The sequence below is a fragment of the Delphinus delphis genome, chromosome 4 (assembly GCF_949987515.2).
Source record: "Delphinus delphis chromosome 4, mDelDel1.2, whole genome shotgun sequence".
NCBI classification, from domain to species: Eukaryota; Metazoa; Chordata; class Mammalia; order Artiodactyla; family Delphinidae; genus Delphinus; species Delphinus delphis.
Window position 1 is genome coordinate 48,045,100 of NC_082686.1, and position 27,366 is coordinate 48,072,465.

At 37.7% G+C, this 27,366-nt stretch overlaps 1 protein-coding gene across 6 annotated transcripts in view; it reads left to right on the plus strand.

Moving 5' to 3' along the window:
- The window catches only part of TFG (trafficking from ER to golgi regulator), a 43,187-nt gene extending 15,880 nt beyond the window's left edge, over positions 1 to 27,307 (plus strand). The window contains exons 5-9 of one of the 6 annotated variants that reach the window (XM_060010556.1): positions 12,574 to 12,741; positions 17,138 to 17,266; positions 22,893 to 22,988; positions 25,689 to 25,729; positions 26,491 to 26,627. In XM_060010556.1, coding sequence (XP_059866539.1) covers positions 12,574 to 12,741; positions 17,138 to 17,266; positions 22,893 to 22,988; positions 25,689 to 25,723 — 428 coding nt within the window. In that variant the 3' untranslated portion in view covers positions 25,724 to 25,729; positions 26,491 to 26,627. Of the gene's footprint in view, positions 1 to 12,573; positions 12,742 to 17,137; positions 17,279 to 22,892; positions 22,989 to 25,688; positions 25,730 to 26,490 lie in introns of all 6 variants that reach the window. The other 5 variants (XM_060010555.1, XM_060010554.1, XM_060010552.1 and 2 more) reach the window with 5 other exon arrangements.
- The last annotated feature ends 59 nt before the right edge of the window (positions 27,308 to 27,366 follow it).

The window sequence follows — 27,366 nt, forward strand, 5'->3', positions numbered from 1 at the left end:
GATTTCATTTCTTTTTATGGCTGAGTAATATTCCATTGTATATATGTGCCACATCTTCTTTATCCATTCCTCCGATGATGAACACTTAAGTTGTTTCCATCTCCTGGCTATTGTAAATAGAGCTGCAATGAACATTTTGGTACATGACTCTTTTTGAATTATGGTTTTCTCAGGGTATATGCCCAGTAGTGGGATTTCTGGGTCATATGGTAGTTCTATTTGTAGTTTTTTAGGGAACCTCCATACTGTTCTCCATAGTGGCTGTACCAATTCACATTCCCACCAGCAGTGGAAGAGTGTTCCCTTTTTTCCACACCCTCTCCAGCATTTATTGTTTTTAGGTTTTTAGATGATGGCCATTCTGACTGGTGTGAGATGATATCTCATTGTAGTTTTGATTTGCATTTCTCTAATGATTAATGATGTTGAGCATTCTTTCATGTGTTTGTTGGCAGTCTGTATATCTTCTTTGGAGAAATGTCTATTTAGGTCTTCTGCCCATTTCTGGATTGGGTTGCTTGTTTTTTTGTTATTGAGCTGCATGAACTGCTTGTACATTTTGGAGTTTAATCCTTTGTCAGTTGCTTCATTTGCAAATATTTTTTCCCATTCTGAGGGTTGTCTTTTGGTCTTGTTTATGGTTTCCTTTGCTGTGCAAAAGCTTTGAAGTTTCATTAGGTCCCATTTGTTTATTTTTGTTTTTATTTCCATTTCTCTAGGAGCTGGGTCAAAAAGGATCTTGCTGTGATTTATGTCATAGAGTGTTCTGCCTATGTTTTCCTCTAAGAGTTTGATAGTTTCTGTCCTTACATTTAGGTCTTTAATCCATTTTGAGCTTATTTTTGTGTATGGTGTTAGGGAGTGATCTAATCTCATACTTTTACATGTACCTATCCAGTTTTCCCAGGACCACTTATTGAAGAGGCTGTCCTTTCTCACTGTACATTCCTGCCTCCTTTATCAAAGATAAGGTGACCATATGTGCGTGGGTTTATCTCTGGGCTTTCTATCCTATTCCATTGATCTATCTTTCTGTTTTTGTGCCAGTACCATACTGTCTTGATTATTGTAGCTTTGTAGTATAGTCTGAAGTCAGGGAACCTGATTCCTCCAGCTCCGTTTTTCATTCTCAAGATTGCTTTGGCTATTCGGGGTCTTTTGTGTTTCCATACAAATTGTGAATTTTTTTGTTCTAGTTCTGTGAAAAATGCCAGTGGTAGTTTGACAGGGATTGCATTGAATCTGTAGATTGCTTTGGGTAGTAGACTCATTTTCAGAATGTTGATTCTTCCAATCCAAGAACATGGTATATGTCTCCATCTATTTGTATCATCTTTAATTTCTTTCATCAGTGTCTTATAATTTTCTGCATACAGGTCTTTTTTCTCCTTAAGTAGGTTTATTCCTAGATATTTTATTCTTTTTGTTGCAATGGTAAATGGGAGTGTTTTCTTGATTTCACTTTCAGATTTTTCATCATTAGTGTATAGGAATGCCAGAGATTTCTGTGCATTAATTTTGTATCCTGCTACTTTACCAAATTCATTGATTAGTTCTCGTAGTTTTCTGGTAGCATCTTTAGGATTCTCTATGTATAGTATCATGTCATCTGCAAACAGTGACAGCTTTACTTCTTCTTTTCCGATTTGGATTCCTTTTATTTCCTTTTCTTCTCTGATTGCTGTGGCTAAAACTTCCAAAACTATGTTGAATAAGAGTGGTGAGAGTGGGCAACCTTGTCTTGTTCCTGATCTTAGTGGAAATGCTTTCAGTTTTTCACCATTGAGGACGATATTGGCTGTGGGTTTGTCATATATGGCCTTTATTATGTTGAGGAAAGTTCCCTCTGTGCCTACTTTCTTCAGGGTTTTTATCAGATGGGTGCTGAATTTTGTCGAAAGCTTTCTCTGCATCTATTGAGATGATCATATGGCGTTTCTCCTTCAATTTGTTAATATGGTGTATCACATTAATTGATTTGCATATATTGAAGAATCCTTGCATTCCTGGAATAAAACCCACTTGATCATGGTGTATGATCCTTTTAATGTGCTGTTGGATTCTGTTTGCTAGTATTTTGTTGAGGATTTTTGCATGTGTGTTCATCAGTGATATTGGCCTGTAGTTTTCTTTCTTTGTGACATCCTTGTCGGGTTTTGTTATCAGGGTGATGGTGGCCTCATAGAATGAGTTTGGGAGTGTTCCTCCCTCTGCTATGTTTTGGAAGAGTTTGAGAAGGATAGGTGTTAGCTCTTCTCTAAATGTTTGATAGAATTTGCCTGTGAAGCCATCTGGTCCTGGGCTTTTGTTTGTTGGAAGATTTTTAATCACAGTTTCAATTTCAGTGCTTGTGGTTGGTCTGTTCATATTTTCTATTTCTTCCTGATTGAGTTTTGGCAGGTTGTGCCTTTCTAAGAATTTGTCCATTTCTTCCAGGTTGTCCATTTTATTGGCATAGAGTTGCTTGTAGTAATCTCTCATGATCTTTTGTATTTCTGCAGTGTCAGTTTTTACGTCTCCTTTTTCATTTCTAATTCTATTGATTTGAGTGTTCCACCCTTTTTTTCTTGATGAGACTGGCTAATGGTTTATCAATTTTGTTTATCTTCTCAAAGAGCCAGCTTTTAGTTTTATTGATCTTTGCTATCGTTTCCTTCATTTCTTTTTCATTTATTTCTGATCTGATCTTTATGATTTCTTTCCTTCTGCTAACTTTGGGGTTTTTTTGTTCTTCTTTCTCTAATTGCTGTAGATGCAAGGTTAGGTTGTTTATTCGAGATGTTTCCTGTTTCTTAAGGTAGGATTGTATTGCTATAAACTTCCCTCTTAGAGCTGCTTTTGTTGCATTCCATAGGTTTTGGGTCATCGTGTCTCCATTGTCATTTGTTTCTAGGTATTTTTTCATTTCCTCTTTGATTTCTTTAGTGATCACTTCGTTATTAAGTAGTGTATTGTTTAGCCTCCATGTGTTTGTAGTTTTTACAGATCTTTTCCTGTAATTGATATCTAGTCTCATAGCGTTGTGGTCGGAAAAGATACTTGATACAATTTCAATTTTCTTAAATTTACCAAGTCTTGATTTGTGACCCAAGATATGATCTGTCCTGGAGAATGTTCCATGAGCACTTGAGAAAAATGTGTATTCTGTTGTTTTTGGGTGGAATGTCCTATAAATATCAATTAAGTCCATCTTGTTTAATGTGTCATTTAAAGCTTGTGTTTCCTTATGTATTTTCATTTTGGATGATCTGTCCATTGGTCAAAGTGGGGTGTTAAAGTCCCCTACTATGAATGTTTTACTGTCCATTTCCCCTTTTATGGCTATTAGTATTTGCCTTATGTATTGAGGTGCTCCTATGTTGGGTGCATAGATATTTACAATTGTTATATCTTCTTGGATTGATCCCTTGATCATTACGTAGTGTCCTTCTTTGTCTCTTGTAATAGTCTTTATTTTAAAGTCTATTTTGTCTGATATGAGAATTGCTACTCCAGCTTTCTTTTGGTTTCCATTTGCATGGAATATCTTTTTCCATCCCCTCACTTTCAGTCTGTATGTGTCTCTAGGTCTGAAGTGGGTCTCTTGTAGACAGCATATATATGGGTCTTGTTTTTGTATCCATTCAGCCAATCTGTGTCTTTTGGTGGGAGCATTTAGTCCATTTACATTTAAGGTAATTATTGATATGTATGTTCCTATTCCCATTTTCTAAATTGTTTTGGGTTCGTTATTATAGGTCTTTTCCTTCTCTTGTGTTTCTTGCCTAGAGAAGTTCCTTTAGCATTTGTTGTAAAACTGGTTTGGTGGTGCTGAACTCTCTCAGCTTATGCTTGTCTGTAAAGGTTTTAATTTCTCCATCAAATCTGGATGAGATCCTTGCTGGGTAGAGTAATCTTGGTTGTAGGTTTTTCTCCTTCATCACTTTAAGTATGTCCTGCCAGTCCATTCTGGCTTGCAGAGTTTCTGGGGAAAGATCAGCTGTTAACCTTATGGGAATTCCCTTGTGTGTTACTTGTTGTTTTTCCCTTGCTGGTTTTAATATGTTTTCTTTGTATTTAACTTTTGACAGTTTGATTCATATGTGTCTTGGCATGTTTCTCCTTGGATTTATCCTGTATGGGACTCTCTGTGCTTCCCGGACTTGATTAAGTATTTCCTTTCCCATATTAGGGACGTTTTCAACTATAATCTCTTCAGATATTTTCTCAGTTCCTTTATCTTTCTCTTCTTGTTCTGGAATCCCTATAATTCGAATGTTGGTGCGTTTAATGTTTTCCCAGAGTTCTCTGAGACTGTCCTCAGTTCTTTTGATTCTTTTTTCTTTATTCTGTTCTGCAGTAGTTATTTCCACTATTTTATCTTCCAGGTCACTTATCGATTCTTCTGCCTCAGTTATTGTGCTACTGATCCCATCTAGAGTATTTTTAATTTCATTTATTGTGTTGTTCATCGTTGCTTGTTTCATCTTTAGTTCTTCTTGGTCTGTGTTAAATGTTTCTTGCATTTTCTCTATTCTATTTCCAAGATTCTGGATCATCTTTACTATCATTATTCTGAATTCTTTTTCAGGTAGACTACCTATTTCCTCTTCATTTGTTTGTTCTGGTGGGTTTTTACCTTGCTCCTTCACCTGCTGTGTGTTTCTCTGGTTTCTCATTTTGCTTAACTTACTGTGTTTGGGGTCTCCTTATCGCAGGCTCCACCTTCATAGTTCCCATTGTTTTTGGTATCTGTCCCCAATGGGTAAGGTTGATTCAGTGGGTTGTGTAGGCTTCCTGGTGCAGGGGACTGGTGCCTGTGCTCTGGTAGGTGAGGCTGGATCTTGTCTTTCTGGTGGGCAGGACCTCATCCGGCTGTGTATTTTGGGGTGTCTGTGACCCTATTATGATTCTAGGCAGCCTCTCTGCTAATGGGTGGGGTTGTGTTCCTGTCTTGCTAGTTGTGTGGCATAGGGTGTCCAGCACTGTAGCTTGCTGGTCATTGAGTGAAGCTGGGTGCTGGTGTTGAGATGGATATCTCTGGGAGATTTTCACCATATGATATTATGTGGAGCTGGGAGGTCTCTTGCAGACCAGTGTCCTGAAGTTGTCTCTCCCACCTCAGAGGCACAGCACTGACTCCTGGCTGCAGCACCAAGAGCCTTTCATCCACACGGCTCAGAATAAAAGGGAGAAAAAGTAGAAAGAAAGGAAGAAAGAAAGAGGATAAAATAAAATAAAGTAACATAAAATAGTTATTAAAATAAAAAATAATTATGAAGAAAAAAATTTTTTAAAAAGAAGATAACAAATATAATGGACAGATAGAACCCTAGGACATATGGTGAAAACAAAGCTATACAGACAAAATCTCACACAGAAGCATACACATAGACACTCACAAAAAGAGGAAAAGGGGAAAAATAATAAATCTTGCACCCAAAGTCCCCTCCTCAATTTGGGATGATTCGTTGTCTATTCATGTATTCCACATATGCAGGGTACATCAAGTTGATTGTGGAGCTTTAATCCGCTGCTTCTGAGGCTGCTGGGAGAGATTTCCCTTTCTCTTCTTTGTTCTCACAGCTCCCAGGGTCTCAGCTTTGGATTTGGCCCCGCCTCTGCGTGTAGGTCACCGGAGGGCGTCTGTTGTTCACTCAGATAGGGCGGGGTTAAAGGAGCAGCTGACTCGGGGGCTCTGGCTCACTCAGGCCAGGGGGAGGGAGGGGTGCAGATGCGGAGAAAGCCTGCGGTGGCAGAGGTTGGTGGGACGTTGCACCAGCCTGAGGCTCGCTGTGCATTCTCCCAGGGAAGTTGTCCCTGGATCCCGGGACCCTGGCAGTGGCGGGCTGCACAGGCTCTCTGGAAGGGAGGTGTGGTTAGTGACCTGTGCTCGCACACAGGCTTCTTGGTGGCGGCAGCAGCAGCCTTAGCGTCTCAGTCTCATGCTCGTCCCTGGGGTCCGCGCTGTTAGCCGCGGCTCCCTCGCGTCTCTGGAGCTCCTTTAAGCAGCAATTTTAATCCCCTCTCCTCGCGTACCAGGAAGCAAAGAGGGAAGAAAAAGTCTCTTGCCTCTTCGGCAGGTCCAGACTTTTCCCCGGACTCCCTCCCAGCTAGCCGTGGTTCACTAACCGCTTCAGGCTGTGTTCACGCCGCCAGTCCTCTCCCTGTGCTCCGACCGATGCCGGAGCCTCAGCTCCCAGCCCCGCCCACTCCGGCAGGTGGGTAGGCAAGCCTCTCAGGCTGGTGAGTGCCGGTTGGCACCGATCCTCTGTGCGGGAATCTCTCCACTTTGCCTTCCGCATCCCTGTTGCTGTGCTCTTCTCTGCGGCCCTGAAGCTTCCCCCCTCCGCCACCCGCAGTCTCCGACCGTGAAGGGGCTTCCTAGAGTGTGGAAACGTTTCCTCCTTCACAGCTCCCTCCCACTGGTGCAGGTCCGGTCCCTATTCTTTTGTCTCTGTTTTTTCTTTTTTTCTTTTGCCCTACCCAGGTACGTGGGGAGTTTCTTGCCTTTTGGGAGGTCTGAGGTCTTATGCCAGCGTTCAGTAGGTGTTCTTATATGTACTATTTACATTAAGTTAAAGCAAGGTTTATTGACAAAGTTGGAACTGAATATAGTTTGGGGACCAAATATATAATATAGACTGAAATATAAGTATGGTTTGAAAGTAGATTGTAAAAGAGTTGCTTTCCTCGACTTTTAATATTAGATGTTGCACTTTAAAAATAAACTTATTTTTTTAATAATTTTTGTGTTTGCATATAAGTTTCACATGCTTAAAACTGTCCATATTGTGAAATAGTAGTATTTTATAGACTCTGGATGACTGGCTGTAAGGGGCTTAATAGAAGATAGTGGAAAAGTGGTATTGTATAATCCCTTGCAACCTTTAGATTCTGAGATACTCTCTTTTTGGCCCCATTTAAATTGTGGAGTTTTGTTTGATTTAGTTAAAGGTGCATTATCCGTCATTTCCCTCTTCCTCCAGCCATGTGGAATTGTGTTAGTGGTAGATGGCTTGATAAATATTTGGTGATTGATTAGTAATTTCTAGTTTCACTTCCAGATTTCAGAACATACTAAAGAGATGTGCTGAAATACTACAGTGAGATCCTTCTGGCCTCTTTATGATGAAACCTTTTACATTTCAGGTCAAAGCAAATGGCATTTTTGAATCCTATCTCTCCAAACAAATATCTTCAAACAAAAATCTCCAATTTTAGGTCAAGGATCTGAAGAAAACTTTTGACCATTTTCCCAGAAGAAATCATAGATGCTGATACCACTACATTTGCATATAACTTGAAGGAGTTAAAGCATCTGTAGAATATTATGAAACTTAGATCAGAATTCAACAAGTAGAGCCAGTACTGTGCAGAAACCTACAGTAGCCTATATTCTGCTCTAAGGAATAGATTTATAAGCTTTTTGGTTTTGGTGAAACAACCTTTCTCTTCACTTATTTCTCTCCACATACTGCTTTTCTTTATTAGTTTATTTCCAGGTGTTCATATGTTTTATTGTTAATATCTCACCTATGTTAATGTAAAAGATGTTAAAAATTGGTTTCTTCTCTGCATCTTGGAAATCATATCATGTATTGTTTCTTTATATGGCCATCCTTCTAGTCATTGTGTCCTATCTGAGTTACTTAATGAACTGAATAGTACATTCTATGCTTTTTTTCTATAATTAAATTAATTAATTAATCAATTTTCATACAGCAGGTTTTTACTAGTTATCTATTTTATACATATTAGTGTATATATGTCAATCCCAATCTCCCGATTCCTCCCACACCACCTCTTTCCCCCCTGGTATACGTACATTTGTTCTCTATGTCTGTGCTTCTATTTCTGCTTTGCAAATAAGGTCATGTATACCATTTTTCTAGATTCCACATATATGCGTTAATATATGATATTTGTTTTTCTGTTTCTGACTTACTTCACTCTGTATGACAGTCTCTAGGTCCAGGGACGTCTCTACAAATGACCCAGTTTCATTCCTTTTTATGGCTGAGTAATATTCCATTGTATATACATACCACATCTTCTTTATCCATTCGTCTGTTGATGGGCATTTAGGTTGCTTCCATGACCTGGCTATTATAAATAGTGCTGCAGTGAACATTGGGGTGCATGTGTCTTTTTGAATTATGGTTTTCTCTGGGTATATGCCCAGTAGTGGGATTGCTGGGTCGTATGGTAGTTTTATTTTTAGGTTTTTAAGGAACCTCCATACTGTTCTCAATAGTGGCTGTATCAAATTACATTCCCACCGACAGTGCAAGAGTGTTCCCTTTATTCCACACCCTCTCTAGCATTTGTTGTTTGCAGATTTTCTGATGATGCCATTTCTGACTGGTGTGAGGTGATACCTCATTGTAGTTTTTTTTTTTTTTTTTTTTTTTTTTTTAGCTGTGTTGGGTCTTTGTTTCTGCGTGAGGGCTTTCTCTAGTTGCAGTGAGTGGGGGCCACTTAATCGTGGTGCGTGGGCCTCTCACTGTCCTGGCCTCTCTTGTTGTGGAGCACAAGCTCCAGATGCGCAGGTTTAGTAGTTGTGGCTCACGGGCCTAGATGCTCCGTGGCATGTGGGATCTTCCCAGACCAGGGCTTGAACCTGTGTCCCCTGCATTGGCAGGCGTATTCTTAACCACTGCGCCACCAGAGAAGCCCCCTCATTGTAGTTTTGATTTGCATTTCTGTAATAATGAGTGATGTTGAGCAGCCTTTCATGCACCTCTTGGCCATCTGTTTGTCTTCTTTGGAGAAATGTCTATTTAGGTCTTCTGCCCATTTTTGGATTGGGTTGTTTGTTGTTTTAATATTGATCTGCATGATCTGTTTATATATTTTGGAGATTAATCCTTTGTCCGTTGATTCATTTGCAAATATTTTCTCCCATTCTGAGGGTTGTCTTTTCGCTTGTTTGTAGTTTCCTTTGCTGTCCAAAAGCTTTTAAGTTTCATTAGGTCCCATTTGTTTATTTTTGTTTTTATTTCCATTACTCTAGGAGGTGGGTCATAAAACATCTTGCTGTGATTTATGTCAAAGAGTGTTCTTCCTATGTTTTCCTCTAAGAGTTTTATAGCGTCCAGTCTTACATTTAGGTCTTCAATCCATTTTAAGTTTATTTTTGTGTATGGTATTAGGGAATGTCCTAATTTCATTCTTTTACATGTAGCCATCCAGTTTTCCCAGCACCACTTATTGAAGAGACTGTCTTTTCTCCATTATATATCCTTGCTTCCTTTGTCATAGATAAGTTGACCATAGGTGTTTGGGTTTATCTTTGGGCTTTCTGTCCTGTTCCATTGATCTATATTTCTGTTTTTGTGCCAGTACCATATTGTTTTGAGTACTGTAGCTTTGTAGTATAGTCTGAAATTAGGGAGTCTGATTCTTCCACCTCCATTTTTTTCCCTCAAGATTGCTCTGGCTGTTTGGAGTCTTTTGTATCTCCATACAAATTTTAAGATTTTTTTTGTTCTAGTTCTGTAAAAAATGCCATTGGTAATTTGATAGAGATTGTATTGAATCTGTAGATTGCTTTGGGTAGTAGAGTCATTTTCACAGTATTTATTCTTCCAATCCAGGAACATGGTGTACCTCTCCATATGTTTGTGTCACCCTTGATTTCTTTCATCTGTGTCTTATAATTTTCTGAGGACAGGTCTTTTACCTCCTTAGGTAGGTTTATTCCTAGGTATTTTATTCTTTTTGTTGCAGTGGTGAATGGGATTGTTTCCTTAATTTCTCTTTGTGATCTTTTGGTGTTAGTGTACAGGAATGCAAGAGATTTTTGTGCATTAATTTTGTTTTTTTTTTTTGCGCTATGCGGGCCTCTCACTGTTGTGGCCTCTCCCGTTGCAGAGCAGAGGCTCCGGATGTGCAGGCTCAGCGGCCATGGCTCATGGGCCCAGCCGCTCCGCGGCATGTAGGATCTTCCCGGACCAGGGCATGAACCCGTGTCCCCTGCATCGGCATGTGGACTCTAAAACACTGTGCCACCAGGGAAGCCCTGTGCATTAATTTTGTATCCTGCAACTTTACCAAATTCATTGATTAGCTCTAGTAGTTTTCTGGTAGCATCTTTAGGATTATTTGTGTATAGTATCATGTCATCTGCAAACAGTGACAGTTTTATTTCTTCTTTTGCAATTTGTATTTCTTCTCTGATTGCTGTGGCTAGCAGTTACAAAACTATGTTGAATAATAGTGACGAGAGTGGACATCCTTGTCTTGTTCCTGATCTTAGAGGAAATGCTTTCAGTTTTCCACCATTGAGAATGATGTTGGCTGTGGGTTTGTCATATATGGCCATTATTACGTTGAGATAGGTTCCCTCGATGCCCACTTTCTGGAGAGTTTTTATCATAATTCAACACCCAACACCAAGGAAGCCCTATGCTTTATTTTTATAGATGGTTGTAACTTTTTTTTTCTCTCCTGTACTTAGATTGCTTACCTATTTTATGAAATTTCCTAAGCTTGTAAGCTCTTAGAACATATTCTGATTTTATAATCTCAAGAAAAAAAAACAAGCATAAAATAGGCCAAAAAGCTACATCAGAAACTGAAAGTCTGGTTCACCAAACAGAACTACCACTCAGGGGCTTCCCTGGTGGCACAGTGGTTGAGAGTCCGCCTGCCGATGCAGGGGACACGGGTTTGTGCCCCAGTCCGGGAAGATCCCACCTGCCGCGGAGCGGCTGGGCCCGTGAGCCATGGCCGCTGAGCCTGCGCATCCGGAGCCTGTGCTCCGCAGCGGGAGAGGCCACAACAGTGAGAGGCCCGCGTACCACAAAAAAAAAAAAACAAAAAACAAAACTACAATTCAGCTGTCAGTGCTCTTTAAAATGCTGTGCCTTGGGCTTCCCTGGTGGCGCAGTGGTTGAGAGTCCACCTGCTGATGCAGGGGACATGGGTTCGTGCCCCGGTCTGGGAAGATCCCACATGCCGCGGAGCGGCTGGGCCCGTGAGCCATGGCCGCTGAGCCTGCGTGTCCGGAGCCTGTGCTCTGCAATGGGAGAGGCCACAACAGTGAGAGGCCCGTGTACCGCAAAAAAAAAATATAGCTACCTATGTTTTTCAGCACTCTACCTCTGTAATGGACTCCTTGGACACTTGCTTGGACATTTGCTTTCCTCTATGAGGCAGATGATGTGTAGGCCACCTTAAATACTGGATTGACCTGTAGCAGTAGCTCTGCAGTAGCTACTGAAGGAAGTAGTGAGCTAGTGGACATACATTGTGTTCCCTGGTGAATTTAGTTTGCCCTAAGTGGAAGTATGCATAGGTAGTGGAAGGTAGCACTGTGAGGGGAAATAATCATAAGATTGGTGTGATGTGCTCTTGGGATGTGGCCTTGGAATTAGAGGAGGGAAATTGGTGAGGAAGATGGATGACTGGCAGACTTATTTTAAAGCAGTAGTTATAGAAGCTTTCTTACAGAAATTTAGGAAATATTAATGTAACTAAAGGAATGATAGGAATAAATGAGAGCTGTAAGCCCATGTGTGCTTATATTCCACTTAGTCCGTACATTTTTTCACAAGATAAATTTGGTCTTGATCACAGAGATGATTTAATAACTGATGTTCATTTACTTGGTTGGTAACAGAAAGGAATTGATAATTGTCTGTTATTTGAGTAAGTGGTTAGCAGTATTCTTTTCGTTAACTTGTTCGTTTTGTTTTTATTTGTTTTTATTTGTTGGCCTTAAGTTTCTATTTATAAAATGTAGGTTATTCTTGAACCCCTTTTCTTTCACAAGGTAGTGTAAATGCCTGTTTAGTACCGTAGTATCCTTAGAAGAAAAGCATGGTTTAAAATTTTTCCTGCTCATAATGTTTAAAATTCTATTTTTCAAAATATTTTATTATGGAAAAATTGAAACATATACAAACAGAGGCATAATACTATAATGAATTTCATGAACCCACACAGCTTCAACAATTATCAATTCATAGTATCATGCCATCTATACTTGCACACATTTCTACCCCCCCATGTTATTTTGAGCAAATCTCAGACACATATCGTTTTATCTGTAATAAGTAATAAGTATTTTAAAGGAAGACATAGTAAATTAAAAGTATGCATTGGCTTGAGGTTTCCATGTACTTTAATAATGAACCAGAAGACAAGTAAAAATAAAACATAGAAGTTGATATCATAACTTTAGTTAAGCTTTTTTATCCTTTTAGAAAATAAAGCATTAGTGCACAGTATGAGTCTGATATTAGGATATAGGTCATAGGTCTTCAAAAAGAAGGATAAAAATGTTTCTGTCTGTAAAGGTGCTTGTATTTTTTTTCTCATCTGATAATTCTTAGGGAAGGACATACATAATAGCTTTCTCAAGAAATTTTATCTATTTTGCATCTCTTTTTGACCTTTTTTCCTGATTTTACAAACAAAAATATAAACAAGTACAAAGAAGAAGGTAAAATTATCTATAATCCTATTTTCAGAGATACCCTCAACATTCCAGAGTATATGCACATATATATTTTGCTGTCATATATTTTATAGGCCTTATTGAGTATAGATAAAATAGAAACAAGTTTTTGCTTATTTCTTTTATAGATACTGTGGATAGTAGGGAAGAAAAGCCTGCTGCTTCTGATTCTTCTGGGAAACAGTCTACTCAGGTTATGGCAGCAAGTATGTCAGCTTTTGATCCTTTAAAAAACCAAGATGAAATCAATAAAAATGTCATGTCAGCATTTGGCTTAACAGATGATCAGGTTTCAGGTAAGTTAGTGCCTTCCTCCCATCCTTTATTCCCCCTCTCCTTCCTCCCCTTTCCTTCTTTCCTTCTTTAATGGAAGATAACTTGGATATGGTGAAGTGCTCAGATCTTAAGAGTTCAGTTCAATAAATGTTTATACCCTATATATATATATATATATATATATATACACACACACACACACATATATACCTTATGTACATACCCTATGTAAAATACCAACAAGATCAAGATGTAGATGATTTCCAGCACCCTGGAAAGCTTTCTCATGGCCTCTCCCAGGCAATAGAACTGTCCTCTTTAAAGAATAACCTCTGTTGGTTCAGGTAAATTTTATCAGAAGTAGAATTCAGAGGGTTTATTTTTTAAAAAATCTGAATCATTTATAATCTTATTTCAGATGTGTTGCTGGATTTAAATTATATTTGATATTCTTTCTTTTGATCTTAAATTAAGGCAATTTAAATGAAGATTTCTGGTTTAATTTAGTGTAGAAACTGCTTTTATTTGAATGTTTTTAACCTTAAAACAGCATCTATACTGTGCTTTCTTTTTATATTTTGGGCATCATTTCTTCAACATTTTTTCTGCTTTCTCTCTTTTGAGATTCCAATTATATGTACACTGGAGAGCTTGATTGTCCCATGGCTCTCTGAGGTTCATTTTTCTTCACTCTTTTTTCTCTCTGTTCTTCAGATTGGATGATTCCTGTTGATCACTCTTCACGTTCACTGATTTTTTTCTACCATTTCCAATCTGTTGTTAAACCTTTCTAGTGAATTTTACCTCTCAGTTACTGTGCTTTCAGCTCTAGAATTTCCGTTTGGTTCTTTTTATAGTGTTAGTTTTTTCTGTTAAGATGCCTTACCTTTTCATTCATTAAGATTGTATTTCCCTTTAATTCATTGAAGGTATTTTTATTTAATTCTTTAAAATTACTTATAAAGCTGCTTTGAAATGTTCGCTACATCCAGCATCTGGGCCTGTTTGGAGTCAGTTTCTTCTCCTCTTTCCCTCAGGGGAAACTGAGTATGGGTCACGTATTCCTGTTTCTTTGCACATCTGACAGTTTTTGATTGAAAACTGGACATTGTGGTTAATATGTTCTAATAACTTGGTATTCTTCAGTCTAATGCTCTCCCAGCTGAGCTATTTCAGCAAAGACTTGGAATTCTTTTAGGTTCTTGTGAGGATTTTTTGTTACTGCTGCTCTAGTATTTACTCAAATTACTCCTTCTTCCTCCTGGGATTATAGCAGCTGACCGCTCTGCTAAGTCCTTTCAGCTCTAGGTGTGCTGCTTTTTCTTCTGTGCCCTTTTGGTGTCACCCTCTCCCCTCCTACCCCCATGGTCAGCTGGGGGTTTGGGACTGAGCTTATACTCATATTTTAGGTTTCATTCCTTCAGTGACTCTCTTAACTCAAGGGCTTTTCCCCTCAAGTTTCTGGCTGCTTGACCAACCATGAAGTTAACACCGGTTTTCTGTGGTTCGAGCTGCAGAGGTTGGGGTTTGCAATTCTCACCTGTTGTAATTCCAGGGGGGTAAACTCTTGGTGTCTGCTGACATTTGGCTGACCTCTAGTCATTTCAAATAGTTGTTTTCTTCTATTTTGTCCACGTTTTTAAGTTATTTGTGGGAGGTTTTACCTGATCAGTTTACTTTGCCATTATCAGTAACTGGAAAGATAGAAAAAGAAAATTAGTAGAAAAAATCCTTTGAGACTTTTATGGGATTATTTATTAAAGAGAATTGTGTGACATTCTGAAAAAGAGAGGTGAATACTTATACATGATGTATGTTCTTGGTAAAAGAACATCACATAAGTGGTCCATCTGAAAAACACATTTTTAGAGCAACTGAAATATGAGTTAATATTACAGCTTCGTAATATTTAAGACTTCAAGATATGCCAGATAGAGGGAGTAAATAGTTATATATGAGGTCAGGCTTAAAATTTTTGATTAGAATATAGTATAGACCAGACTAATATGATTACTGTGATTCATATTATATTTGAAGACCATTTTTCTGGTAGCTTTGTATGTTGAATTGAAGTAGGAAGAACTGTACACATAGAAAATGCCAGGATACTTTGTGAAGTTACTCAGGTTATAATGTGAAAAACTTGGCTACAGTAGTGAATGTGTACATGGAGGGATGAACTATTATGATAGGAAAAGCAACATTAACTAATAGCTTATGTACAAGGAAGAAAAGAGGAGTGGAAGTAATATTTTTTTAGGATAATAACATAGTGTGTTTGTATTATCTGTGTTATCCTTCTTAGAAGGGACGTGTGTATTTATTTGTCTACATGTTGATAAATATCAGTGAAATGGTGGTACGCAGGAGCGACTGTCCATTTTACTCTGGCAGTCATCAGTTTCTCTTGCATTACCAGTACCATTATCCTAGTTTAGGTTCTCATCAATATCTGGACTATCAGCTTCCACCTATGTGCCTCTAATACAGTGCTAAGTTCTGGGATATACCAGTGCAAAGGATAGAGGTTTGGCCCTCAGGGAAATTAGTCTGCTAGTAATAGCAAGTACTTATGTGGAGCTTTCTAAGTGGTATTCACTTTTATAAGCTCTTGCTATATAATCATTTTTTAATTTTCATTTTTAATATATTTTATATTAAATATATTAATATATTTAAATAATGTTTTAATATATTTCTTTTTAAAATATTTTTTGTTGAGGTATAGTTGATGGTACAATATTATATAAAGTTTCAGGTGTACAACATAGTGATTCACAATTTTTAAAGGTTATACTCCATTTATAGTTATAAAATATTGGCTATATTCTCTGTGTTGTATAATATATCCTTGTAGCTTACTTATTTTATATATAGTATTGATAGTTTGTACCTCTTAATCCCCTATACTTCTTGCCCCTCCCCCATAATCTCTTTTATAAGTGTTTGCTATAAGCTCTTATTAACTCACAATCCTTACAGTAACCTTATGAAGTAGGAATTAGTATTTCTTTTGTACAGATGAGGAAACTGAGGCACAGAAAGAGATCAAGTAACATGCCCAGAGTTACACAGCTACTAAGTGGCAGCATTGGGAATTGAACCCAGACAGTCTGGCTCCAAAACTTGTGCTTTTAACCATTCTTCTATATTGCCTAAACAAAAAGAACTTAAAGAAGTCAACATATCTATAATCTACAGTTATCTTCAGAATGTCTTTTTACAGTATGGGAGCTGTAGCAAATTCTCTCCATTTACTTCTTTGTTCATTATTTTAGAAGAATTTTGAGTGGTTCCATGTGTAAGAGAGCTAGGTCTTGTGAGGCAGATGGAAGGAATCAGAAAGGGACCTGGCCCAAAGAGCTCCAAGTCTAAGAGGGAAGATGAGGCCTCTTCAGAAATACAAAGTAGAAGTTGGTAAGGGTCTTAATAAAAGTATACTCCATAGAAGTTCACAAGTGAAGAAAAGTATTTATGGGTGAAGAAGCCTTACTAGAAGTGTGGAGTTATAACTGAGTTTTAAGGAATGTTTATTTAGATATGTGAAAATGTGAAGGGAACAGTGATTAATGAAATGGAGGCAGAGAAAGTATTAGATCTATTGGGGGAATAGGGAATAGGTTAGTTTAACTGAAGGGCATGTGAGAAGAGGAATTGTGAGAAATGTTTGGACCCTTGAATACCAAGCTAGAGGCTTGAACTTGATTTATGGGCAGTGGAGGCCCATTGAAGAATGAAATGAGGGCTTCCCTGGTCAGTGGTTAAGAATTCACCTGCCAATGCAGGGGACATGGGTTCGAGCCCTGGTCTGGGAAGATCCCACATGCCGCGGAGCAACTAAGTCCGCGCACCACCACTACTGAGCCTGCACTCTAGAGCCTGTGAGCCGCAACTACTGAAGCCCACGCACCTAGAGCCCATACTCTGCAACAAGAGAAGCCACCGCAATGAGAAGCCTGTGCACTGCAACGAAAAGTAGCCCCCGCTCGCCGCCACTGGAGAAAGCCGGCACGCAGCAACAAAGACCCGACGCAGCCAAAAATAAATAGATAAATAAATAAATAAATTTATTTTAAAAAAAAGAATGAAATGATACTTTTGGTTGATCTAAAAATAGATTACATAAAGTGGTGGATACTGTTATCGCAGAGGTGAGTTTTGGTTTTTGCAGGGGGAGTTTAGGACTCAGGAATGTAGCACTCCACACTTTACAAGGAAGGATTTCCAGTTGTAGCTTTGGATTCTTGAGAGATTGGAGCAAAGGAAAAAAGTATATACATCAATATATAAGGCTGCATTTGGGTTGTGCTTATTCTATAGTACTTTTATTTTTAGTCTCTTAACCAAACTTATTATTGAGCTTGTTGGGGACAGGTCTTGTATTAGAAACTGAGCTGACTTTTCATGACCACCCAGGGCCACCCAGTGCTCCTGCCGAAGACCGTTCAGGAACTCCCGACAGCATTGCTTCCTCCTCCTCTGCAGCTCACCCACCAGGAGTTCAGCCACAGCAGCCACCATATACAGGAGCTCAGACTCAAGCAGGTCAGAGTGAAGGTAAAATAGCGCTTAGAGCACATGTGCGGAAAGGTACATGTGCAGAAACGTTTATTATGGCATTGTTGGTAACGGTGAAAAGCTTACGTGTGCATTCACGCTATGAACACGGTTGTAAAAATTTTTGATGTACTGACATAGTATACCTTTGGGTTAAAAATACCAAATAGAACAATGTCAGGTATGCTTCTGATTACTGAAGAGGAAAAAAAGCTAAAAATGTTCAAAGCATAATATTTAGGTGCTATTTTATTCCCTTCTCCCTTCCCCTCTTGCAACTGTGTATTATTTTTGTAATTTAAAAAATAGAGGTAAAGCGTAACATTAGTTAAGTAGTTTTTTTGAAAGATAAATAGCCATTTATATTTTTGTGCATTTAGCAATATGTCTTTTGTGGAAAAAGCAATGTATTTTAAATCAAACTTTTCTTCTCTAAATGATGTGTTCTCGGATGAGCAGTTTAATCTCTCTGGGTTTTTATATTCTCCCACTTGTGACTTGTGAAAATTGGACTAAATCAGTGGTTTTAAAAGAGGGTCTTTAGTCCTGAATGAAATAGAACTTAAAAGCTCAGTATTTAAAACAAGTAAGGGGTCACTGCCATTGTTGAAGGGGATTGAGGGGCCGCAAGCTCAGGACAGCAGACACTGAGGTGCCTCATTGAAACCCTTGGAGCGCTGCAGAACGTCGCCTCGGGGTTACTCATCTAGGGTTCCTTCTAGATGTTAAAATGTTATTTCTTTGAATTGCCCATGCTTGTTAGGCCCTTTAAAGCCCTATGTTTTACTTTAAAACAATCACCAGGTGGTGCTCTATTTGCGTAAAGGGGCCAGGTGGTATGACAGGATGTATTTTCAGCACGATAAGCAAGTGACTGAGTTTATTAATCACATTAAAACAAACAAATAAACCCCCCAAAACAGTCTAAAATGAACCGAGCACTTTTGTAATAGATTTCTAATTATTCTGTGGTGGTACTTTTAGGTTTGTCCCATTGGATAAATGATAGTGGTAGAGACTAGCAGGTGGCATTTTGCTAATAAATGAGTGGTTTGGGAAGAATTTCTTACTGCTAAAGCCTCTTCTCAACCAACTTTAGTCATAGTCTTTCCTTTGTACCAAGATGCAACTGCCAGAACTGGAATAAGCTAGAATTGAGGCAGATGTGTCTGAAACAGGGAGGAAGAAGCAGAGTTTGGATATGATGGGAGTTTAATGGCTATATCAGATGAACTAACATCTGTTTTGAAAAAAAAAAATCCCATTTTAAGCCGTGTATACTGTTGTAGGATGACAGTTGGAAGGGTAATTGTACCAAATAATGTTTGCTGTTCACTTATAAAGGAATGGGATTTAAGGTTCTGCTAACAATATCTCAACTTATTCTATCAGGGGTTTGTTTTAATGGAAAATTTATTTTCAAATAGGTAAAACTTTAGTAATATAAAAGGATATACAGTGGAAATTAGAAAATGCTGTTTCCCACTTCTGACCCCCAGCAACCAAGTTCCCTTTTCTAGAGGCATCAGGTTGACACCATTTGGTGTGAATTGAATTTCTTTAGGATGGCATTAATTGTATTCCTTCCTAAAGCCGTTACTTTTTAGTGTACATTAAAACATTGTAATGTACATTGTAATGAGAAATTTGTACAGTTATTAATGTGACATCAGTCAATAGATTAGCATTGTGGAGGTGAATCTCTAGATCAGTGTTGTCCAAAAGAAATGCCATGGAAGCTACATGTAATCTAAAATTTTGTTGGCCACATTAAAAAAGTTTTTTAATGGTAAAATTAATTTCCATTATACATTTTATTTAATCCAGTATATCCAGTGTATCAACATGTAATCATTATTAAAAAGTTATTAATGTTCTACATTCTGGTTTTCATACTGTATATTGGAAATCTGGGGTGTGACATCAATTTGAAACACTTCAAAACACGTACAGCATGTCACAGTTAAGACTGGCCACATTTCAGGTGTTTATTAGTGGTCATATGTGGCTAGTGCCTATTGGATAGCACAGCTCTAGATTAATGTATCAGTCATTTACAGATTCACAAGATGAATTACAGGCTACTTTAATGAATGCTTTTTGACGTATGATATATAATGAGTCCCTGGCATCACCAGTTAGTTAGATCAACTGCTGGTTATAATTTCAGCAGAATAATCAACATAAAAATCTACTACTAATAATTAATAATAGCAATTTCTTAGAATAGAATATGAAATAATAATCTAAAATAAAGTAAATAATTCTGAGTTATTATTTAAATTCCATAAAAGGGACCTTGGATTTGTAAATTTTTTTCCCAAGGATTTTAGTCTTAATATGTTGTTCAGTTAAAAGGATCAACAAAATATTAAGCTTCATGAAAAGAAACAGAATGGACAGTATTATCCTTTTTCGCCTAAGGCAGGTGCCTCTGTTACTGGAAAGCTATGTGCACTAGAGTAGTTGCCAAAAACATAATAAAAAAGTGGCAAGGATACAGAAAAGAGCACTAAAAGTCATCAAAGGCTAGGAAGTATTGCTGTTTGACAAGCTAAAAAGGTGACAAGGATATAATTGAAATCTGTAAATCATATGCCAATAAAATGGATAAGCTGAGTAGTCCTTTAAAGTAGCATTCTTTTTTCATCTATCTTGCCTCTTCCACTCCCCTCTTTTCACTCAGTTATTTTAGTATGCATGTCTAAATGATACTCTTTTCTTTTTAATGTAATCACCATATCATTATTATACATAACAATATTGTGATTCTTTTTTAAACTTTACTGAATATGGTTGATTTACAATGTGTTAATTTCTGCTGTACAGCACAGTGACTTAGTTTTATGTATATATATTCTTCTTTCATATTCTTTTCCATGTGGTTTAAGTGATTCTTAATGTCAACACATTATATTTGAATTTCTGTAGTTGTCTCATAGTTACTTTATAACAGTTGGGGGGCTTGTTCAAATTAGGAGTCTTACAACAAGGTTCACATTTTCCATTTGATTGTGTGTCTAAAGTCTTTTTTTTTTTTTTAATAGCTGTCAACCCTACATGTTTCTAAAGTCAAAACTATGTATGTTAATTAACTATTGCTATGTTAACAATTTACGCCAAAACATAGATGCTTAAAACAACAAACAGTTATTATCTCACAGTTTCAGAATCAGGGATCTGGGAGACGCTTAGCTTGGTGGTTTTGGCTCAGGGTCTCTCATGAGCTTACAGTCTTCTGAAGCTTAACCTGCACTGAAGGATTCACTTCGAAGATGACTCCCTCACATGGTTGTTGGCAGGAGGCTTCATTTACTCACCACATGGATCTCATAGGCTGCTTGGGTGACCTCATGACGGGCAGCTTCCACCAGAGTGAATGATCAAGACAGTAATAAGAGATGGCTGTCTTTCACGACGTATCCTCAGAAATGTCACTGTCATTTCTGCAATATTCTAATGATATAGAGGTCAGCCCTATTCAGTGTGAGGGGACTACACAAGAGAGTGAATACTCATGTGTTTATTGCTTGGTCTTTGCTAATTTTTGTATTGTGGAGTTAATCTTTCTAATTTCTAAAAATATAAAGGATACCAACCCCTTATCATATGCTATACATGTGCAGGAGTCATTGAGGGTCATCATAGAGGCTGGCTACCAATCTGTGTCACAAAGTTTAGTCCTAGAGGCCTCACCATTACTCTTTGCTTCATCCTATTCTCTTTCTCCCTAGGTAATATGTTTTATTGCTTTTACTTTTTTCTACCATTGATTCTTTCTGAAAATATAATACACAAAACGTAGCTTATATATTTTTTTCCCTCAGATCATAGCTTACTCTAAACTCTGTTGGCACCTTGCTTTTTCGCTTAATATATCCTGTAGCTCTCTCCTTCTTCAAGTATGTCAAGTTGTTCTTCATTGTTTACAACTGAACACAGACTTCTTAATTTTTAGAATACTGTGACAGAGAGTGAGAGTCCTGTTTTGGACTTGAATGAAGTGTATTTAAAATAAGTAAAAGAAATACTTCGTAGAAATAGTATTTAATCACAGGGTCGGCATTTTCACAATGAGTTCGAAGCAGATTAAGAAAAAAATAGAGCGTGCACTTGCTTTAAGAATTGTTGTACCCTGTCATTTTTTTATTGAGGAAAATGATTAGGCTTTTTTGAGTGGGAGATCCTTAGGCTCACTGGCAGCAGTCTACTACATGGAGCTTTAATCTCAGACTTTTCGATGATACTAAGTTAATGTTTATATTAAACAAGGTAACATGTACAAAACTCCTTTTAAGCTAACGCTCTAGAGTTATGCCTGGGTTCTGGTGATGGTTCTTACTAGCTGTGATGTATTGACCCCAGGTAAGTTGCTTAATCTTTCTGTACTGAAAAAAGGATTGCTAATGAGGTTGATTTTTTTTTTCCCCTATGTATTCATTGTGTGTTCTTTGCTCATTTTTGTATTGTAGAGTTAATCCTTCTGATTTCTAGGAATTAGAACCTACTGTCAAATGCTATGCATATTCCTCCCCTTTGATTATATTTCTTTACCAGATTCTGGCCACTTCCGTTCTAAAATTTAGTTATGAAATGCAATCTAGGATTAAGGCAGTATCTTCTAAAAGGTGGTTAACTTCTGTACTACCTTTTGTGCTATCGATAAATCTTGAACCATTAAGAAAGCATTTAAGAAACTTTTTGTCCGTTTTTGGTTGTATTTGGGAAGAGGATTAATAGCTTAAAAATAGTTAAGCAAATTTTATTTATATCATAAAAAGCATACCACTGCTTGCTAGGAAATAATCTGGCTATCAGTAAGGTCATAGCTCATTTAGTGCTGCAGTATGTGGAGCTGGGCACCCAGTCCAGTAGCGTGGGTTCTATCCTGGGATCGTAGCCTGTGAGCACTAGCTGCCTCCTGCATCTCAGTTTGAATGGCACTAGATAATGCATTGACTTTTTTTTAGTCATTGTCTTTTTCCGCCAAAAGTATGCTATTTACCTGTTGTCTTTTGATTAACAGCAGGTAGTTTGAATATTTTTTAAAGACTCAGCAACATAAAGTTGTTTTAAAGATTTAAATACTAGCTAGATTTTTTAAAAATTTAAATTCTAGCTAGATATTACAGTGCAAGTTTTATTGCTCTCTAGGCATTAGATCTAGCTAAATCCACCATTAGAACAACTGTAAAGTAATAGAGATAATAAGGACATGAACCAGTAAATTCTTACGTGTTTGGAAATCACAGGAGCTATTAATGGTATTTGCCCCTTTCCTCAAATTTTTATTTATTGATTTTTACTGAACATTAGTAGTACATATCTGTTGACAGTTGGGTTTGAAAACATTAGTTTTTCTGGAATTTCTGAAGTAACCACTCATGTTATTTGCTGCCGATTAGAGTTCTCTGCAGTTATTCCACAGCAGAGTGGCCACACTTGTTAAATTGTTCATTCTTCTCTTCATAGACAGAGGGGAACAAACACATTCTTGTGTCTTCGTTCTCAGTGTGTTTATGTGTGTGAATGGGGAGAGAATTAAATGTGCTTTGAAAGCGTTTCTCTTCTGCTGCGTTAAACCTGCCTCTTTGCCTTGTCTTGTCTCTTTTAGGTCAGATGTACCAGCAGTACCCACAGCAGGCTGGCTATGGCACTCAGCCCCAGGTGCCCCCCCAGCCGACGCAGCAGTACGGTATTCAGTATGCAGGTGAGCGGGTGTCCAGAGGGAGCTGTCTCTGTACTCAAGAAACTTTAATTCTTTCCCCCTAATTCCTTGATTTGTTATAGTAGGTATTAAGTATTTACTTGGCGGGGGGGGAAATAACACTTGTTTTATTTATTTTTAAATATTTTGCATAAAAATTTTTACTGTAAATCACCATTTCAGTTTTCCAGTGGGCAGGTAAAACTTAAAATCATAGTAGATGATTCAGTAGTAACCTGTAGTATAAAAGAGTTTTTAATACAAAGTTACCTCCTACTGATGTGATGACTTACCTGCTGGGTGATGTAGAGCTACAAAAATGCAACATTTTTTCCTCCATTATATGTAACACATTATCCCAGTGTACTCTTAGTACCTGTAAAAGCATTAACAGTTCCCTCATGGAACTTTCCATGGAACATGGAAAGAGGTGGTCTTATTAAATAAGAACCAAATTAAGCTACATAGGTTTTTAAATCTCCCAAAAGTATGTAGGAATACCAAAAACAGGCCATAAAAGTAGAATTGTGTAAAACGTAATTCAGGCAACTAAGAACATAAAAATCTCTCCGTGTAGCTTTGAATACTGTGGTTATAATTCAGGTAATTTTTACATTTGTTATATCTGAGAATTTTGTGTTCAGCTCTTGTTTTACAGTCAAAGATTTAAGTATCAAAATTTCAACTGTAATTTTAGAAAAGTAGTAAGATTAACTCCACAAAAATGAGCAAAGAACATGCAATAAACATGGGGGAAAACAGTCAACCTCATTAGCAATCCCTTGTGTACACATTATCTCATTTAATATAAACATTAACTTAGGTATCATCGAAAAGTCTGAGATTAAAGCTCCATATAGTAGACTGCTGCCAGTGAGCCTAAGGATCTCCCACTCAAAAAAGCCTAATCATTTTCCTCAGTAAAAATGACAGGGTACAACTATTCTTAAAGCAAGTGTGTGCTCTTTTTTTTCCCTTAAATGTGCTTGGAACTTACAGTGAAAACACCACCCCTGCAGTTATAAGGTTCAGAAACCATGTGGCCCCCAAAGCCTAGAATAGTTACTGTCTGGTCCTTTACAGAAAAACGTTTGCTGGCCCCCTGAATTAGACCATAAAATTCTACCATTGGAGTCTGACATATTTTAACACAAAGAACAATTTTTATTTGGATTGGATTTGCTGTGGAGTGATTTAACCTGTAACTGCTAGTTTTTAATTATATAAAATAGGTGGAATGAATTTGAACTTGGACTATAATATTGGGGGAAGGTTATTTTTAGGATGCAGTCCTTTAAAGAAAATCTGTGTTACAAATTATATAATTTGTAGAAATAATAGATATTAGAGTGGGAAAGACCTAGTTATCTAATCCAGGGGATTTCAGTCTTCACCATACTTCAGAATCACCTGGAGAGGTGTTTTTTGAAAGTTACAGGTGCCTGGGCTCTACTCCCAGCTATCTTGTTTTATTTGGTCGAGCATGGGACTCAGGCTTTTTTATTTTAAATGCTTTGCACGTCATTCTAAAGTGCAACCAGGGTTGGGGACCACTGATCTTGTCCCACCCACTCATTTTATAAATGAGACAACTAGGGTTCAGAGAGTTGTGATTCATCAAAGGACATGCAGCCATTTAGTGGGAGAACCAGACCAGAACCCAGTATCCTTGACTTTGTAGTTAATGACTTCTCTATACCATTCTACATTCTCCAACCATGACCAGGGGTTGGCAGACTTTTCTGCCATAAAAAGCTAGATAGTAAATATTTTAGGCTTTGTGGACCATATGACTCCTTGTTCTTTAAAATTCATTTATTCAGAGAACCACAGAATTTCCATTTCTTGCCATTTCTGGCAATTTGCACCAAAGTTACTCATTTATTTTGTTTTTCAAGGGAGGGGGGATTGGTGGTGGGAGGAGGAGAGTATATACATATAGAGGTATTGCTATATTATGGTCAAAGACTAGTAGGTTGCTAATGAAACAGCATCTTAGGCCCTTAGGGGTTATTCCCTCTCTTGAAAAATAGATATGGTTGTCCCCAGATGCTGTTAAAAAGCCAGTTTAGATTTCACCTGCCAGGATGAGAAGACAGCTTTTTTTTTTTGCTCATAATCTTAAGTTGAATAGATATTTTCAGTATAAAAGCTGAGTCCTTCTGTTTCTCCAAAAACATACAGTAAAAAAATTTTATGTAGAGGATAGGAGAAATTGTATGACATCAATGAATTGACTTTAGTTCAGTATTTAGATACTGCCATGAGTAAAATGCACTAGATATTTGATTTACTTATTAAAAATTAAGCTTGCTCTTAATGATTTTAGTCAGGGTCTTCACTGAGTAAAGTTTAGTTCTTTTCAAATTATTATCTCTGTATTTCTGATCCTGCTAGTCCTATTAACTTGAATTTGGGAGATATGGAAATAGTCAAGTAAATACTCTGCTTGGAGACTAAGTGGTGGTGGTAACATTGGACCATCTTTGACACTCTGACACTTTGGCAGTTTCCCTCTGTGACCTTTTCCAGTTTTATTCATGGACTGTGTCAGAAAGGTTTCTTTCATGAGTAAATTTTGAACCCAGGTTCAAGGTGAGTTCAGAATATACTCAAATTCATTCAATCCTTTTTATTTTTTTAAATGCAGGGTTGTACATATTTTAATAATTTTCTTATGTATCTGGTATTTAATGCTGACAGGATTCCAGTCAATGGAGAGGTTTCATTGCAAGTAGCTGCAGGTGTGTTTCATGGTAGAGATAAAAGTTTTTAGTGAAGCAGACCTTTTATTTTAAAAGACTTTACATCCTAGTAACTAATGAATATAGATGTTGATTTTTGTGGGGCAATATGATATGCTTTCTGTGTGTTACATTGTTACTGCTAAGCCAGAATTTTGAATTGTGAAGGCAAAAACCTTTACATCAGATACCAAATCTAAAAGAAAGATTTTAAGGATTGTGAAAATTGGCACTTAATGTTTATTCTTAAATGGCTTAGTTTTTATAGAGTGAATAAACCTTAAAGCATCTCATTAGCACAATAAGATGTATTTGTAGCACCATTGTTTCATTTAAAAATATTCATTCTCTACAAATAAAATGTGTTTTTATTTGGTACTGTTACTAAACAGGCCCCTCAGAACCAGGTTAATGACTAGCTTTTGCATTAATTCCTGCATTTATCATTTGAACATCTACTCTATACTGGGAGTTATGCTAGAACAGGAATTTGCTCTCAGGGATTATGCAGTGTAGGAGGAGTTGAAGTAGAAGAAGTATATATAGTGGTTTTAATTTTAGAGGGTTTACAAAATTGTCTAGAAAGTGCTTCTTGGATACTATGTGGTCTTGAAATATAGACTCTGCTACTCTACTCGTTGCATAAATACTTAGGATTAAGTTTGTTAAATTTCTCATTTTTTGTCCATAACAGTAAGACTAATTCTCTGGAAATTGGTCACCAAAAGGAAAAATAAGATATGTACGTTTTGCCTTTTCAGCAGGCTACAGTCAGCAGACTGGACCCCAGCAACCTCAGCAGTTCCAGGGATATGGCCAGCAGCCAGCTTCCCAGGCACCGGCTCCTGCCTTCTCTGGTCAGCCTCAGCAACTTGCTGCTCAGCCGCCACAGCAGTACCAGGCGAGCAGTTACCCTCCACAGACCTACACTACCCAAACTTCTCAGCCCACTAATTACACTGTGGCCCCTGCCTCACAACCTGGAATGGCTCCAAGCCAACCCGGGGCCTATCAACCAAGACCAGGTTTCACTCCACCTCCTGGGAGTACCATGACCCCTCTTCCGAGTGGGTCTAACCCTTATGCACGTAGCCGTCCTCCCTTTGGTCAGGGCTATACCCAACCTGGACCAGGTTATCGATAAGGAGGCTCAGTTACACTGATGAATGTAGCTGCTAGCTGTTCGCCTCCCAAAAGACTCCAATACTACTCTTTTAATTTGTATTGAAGTTCACAAGTTTAAAAAGCAGAGCATTTTTTTATGATATCATTGTTGCTGTTAATTGAAAGTTAATTTGCTGGAAGAAAAAAGACCAAAATGAAAGTTTTTTTCCTCCCCTGCTTAAAATTGTAGCAGCTCGCTAGTTATTTTGGAACACTACTCTTACATGTGTGCAAAGTGATTGACTTTCTAGCTTGCCTTGTCCAGAGGATATTAAAATGCTAGGTTGAAGTTCAGCCATCTTACTTGGCTTTTTACCATTAACATGATGTACTAAAGTAGATCCCTTTGCGAAGACTAGATATTATGTATAAATGTAACAAACATTGATAGGTTAATAAAGAAAGATGATTGAATCCATTAGTGGTCTTGTAATTTAATTTAGTCATTGACACTATATGTGTGTGTGTGTATA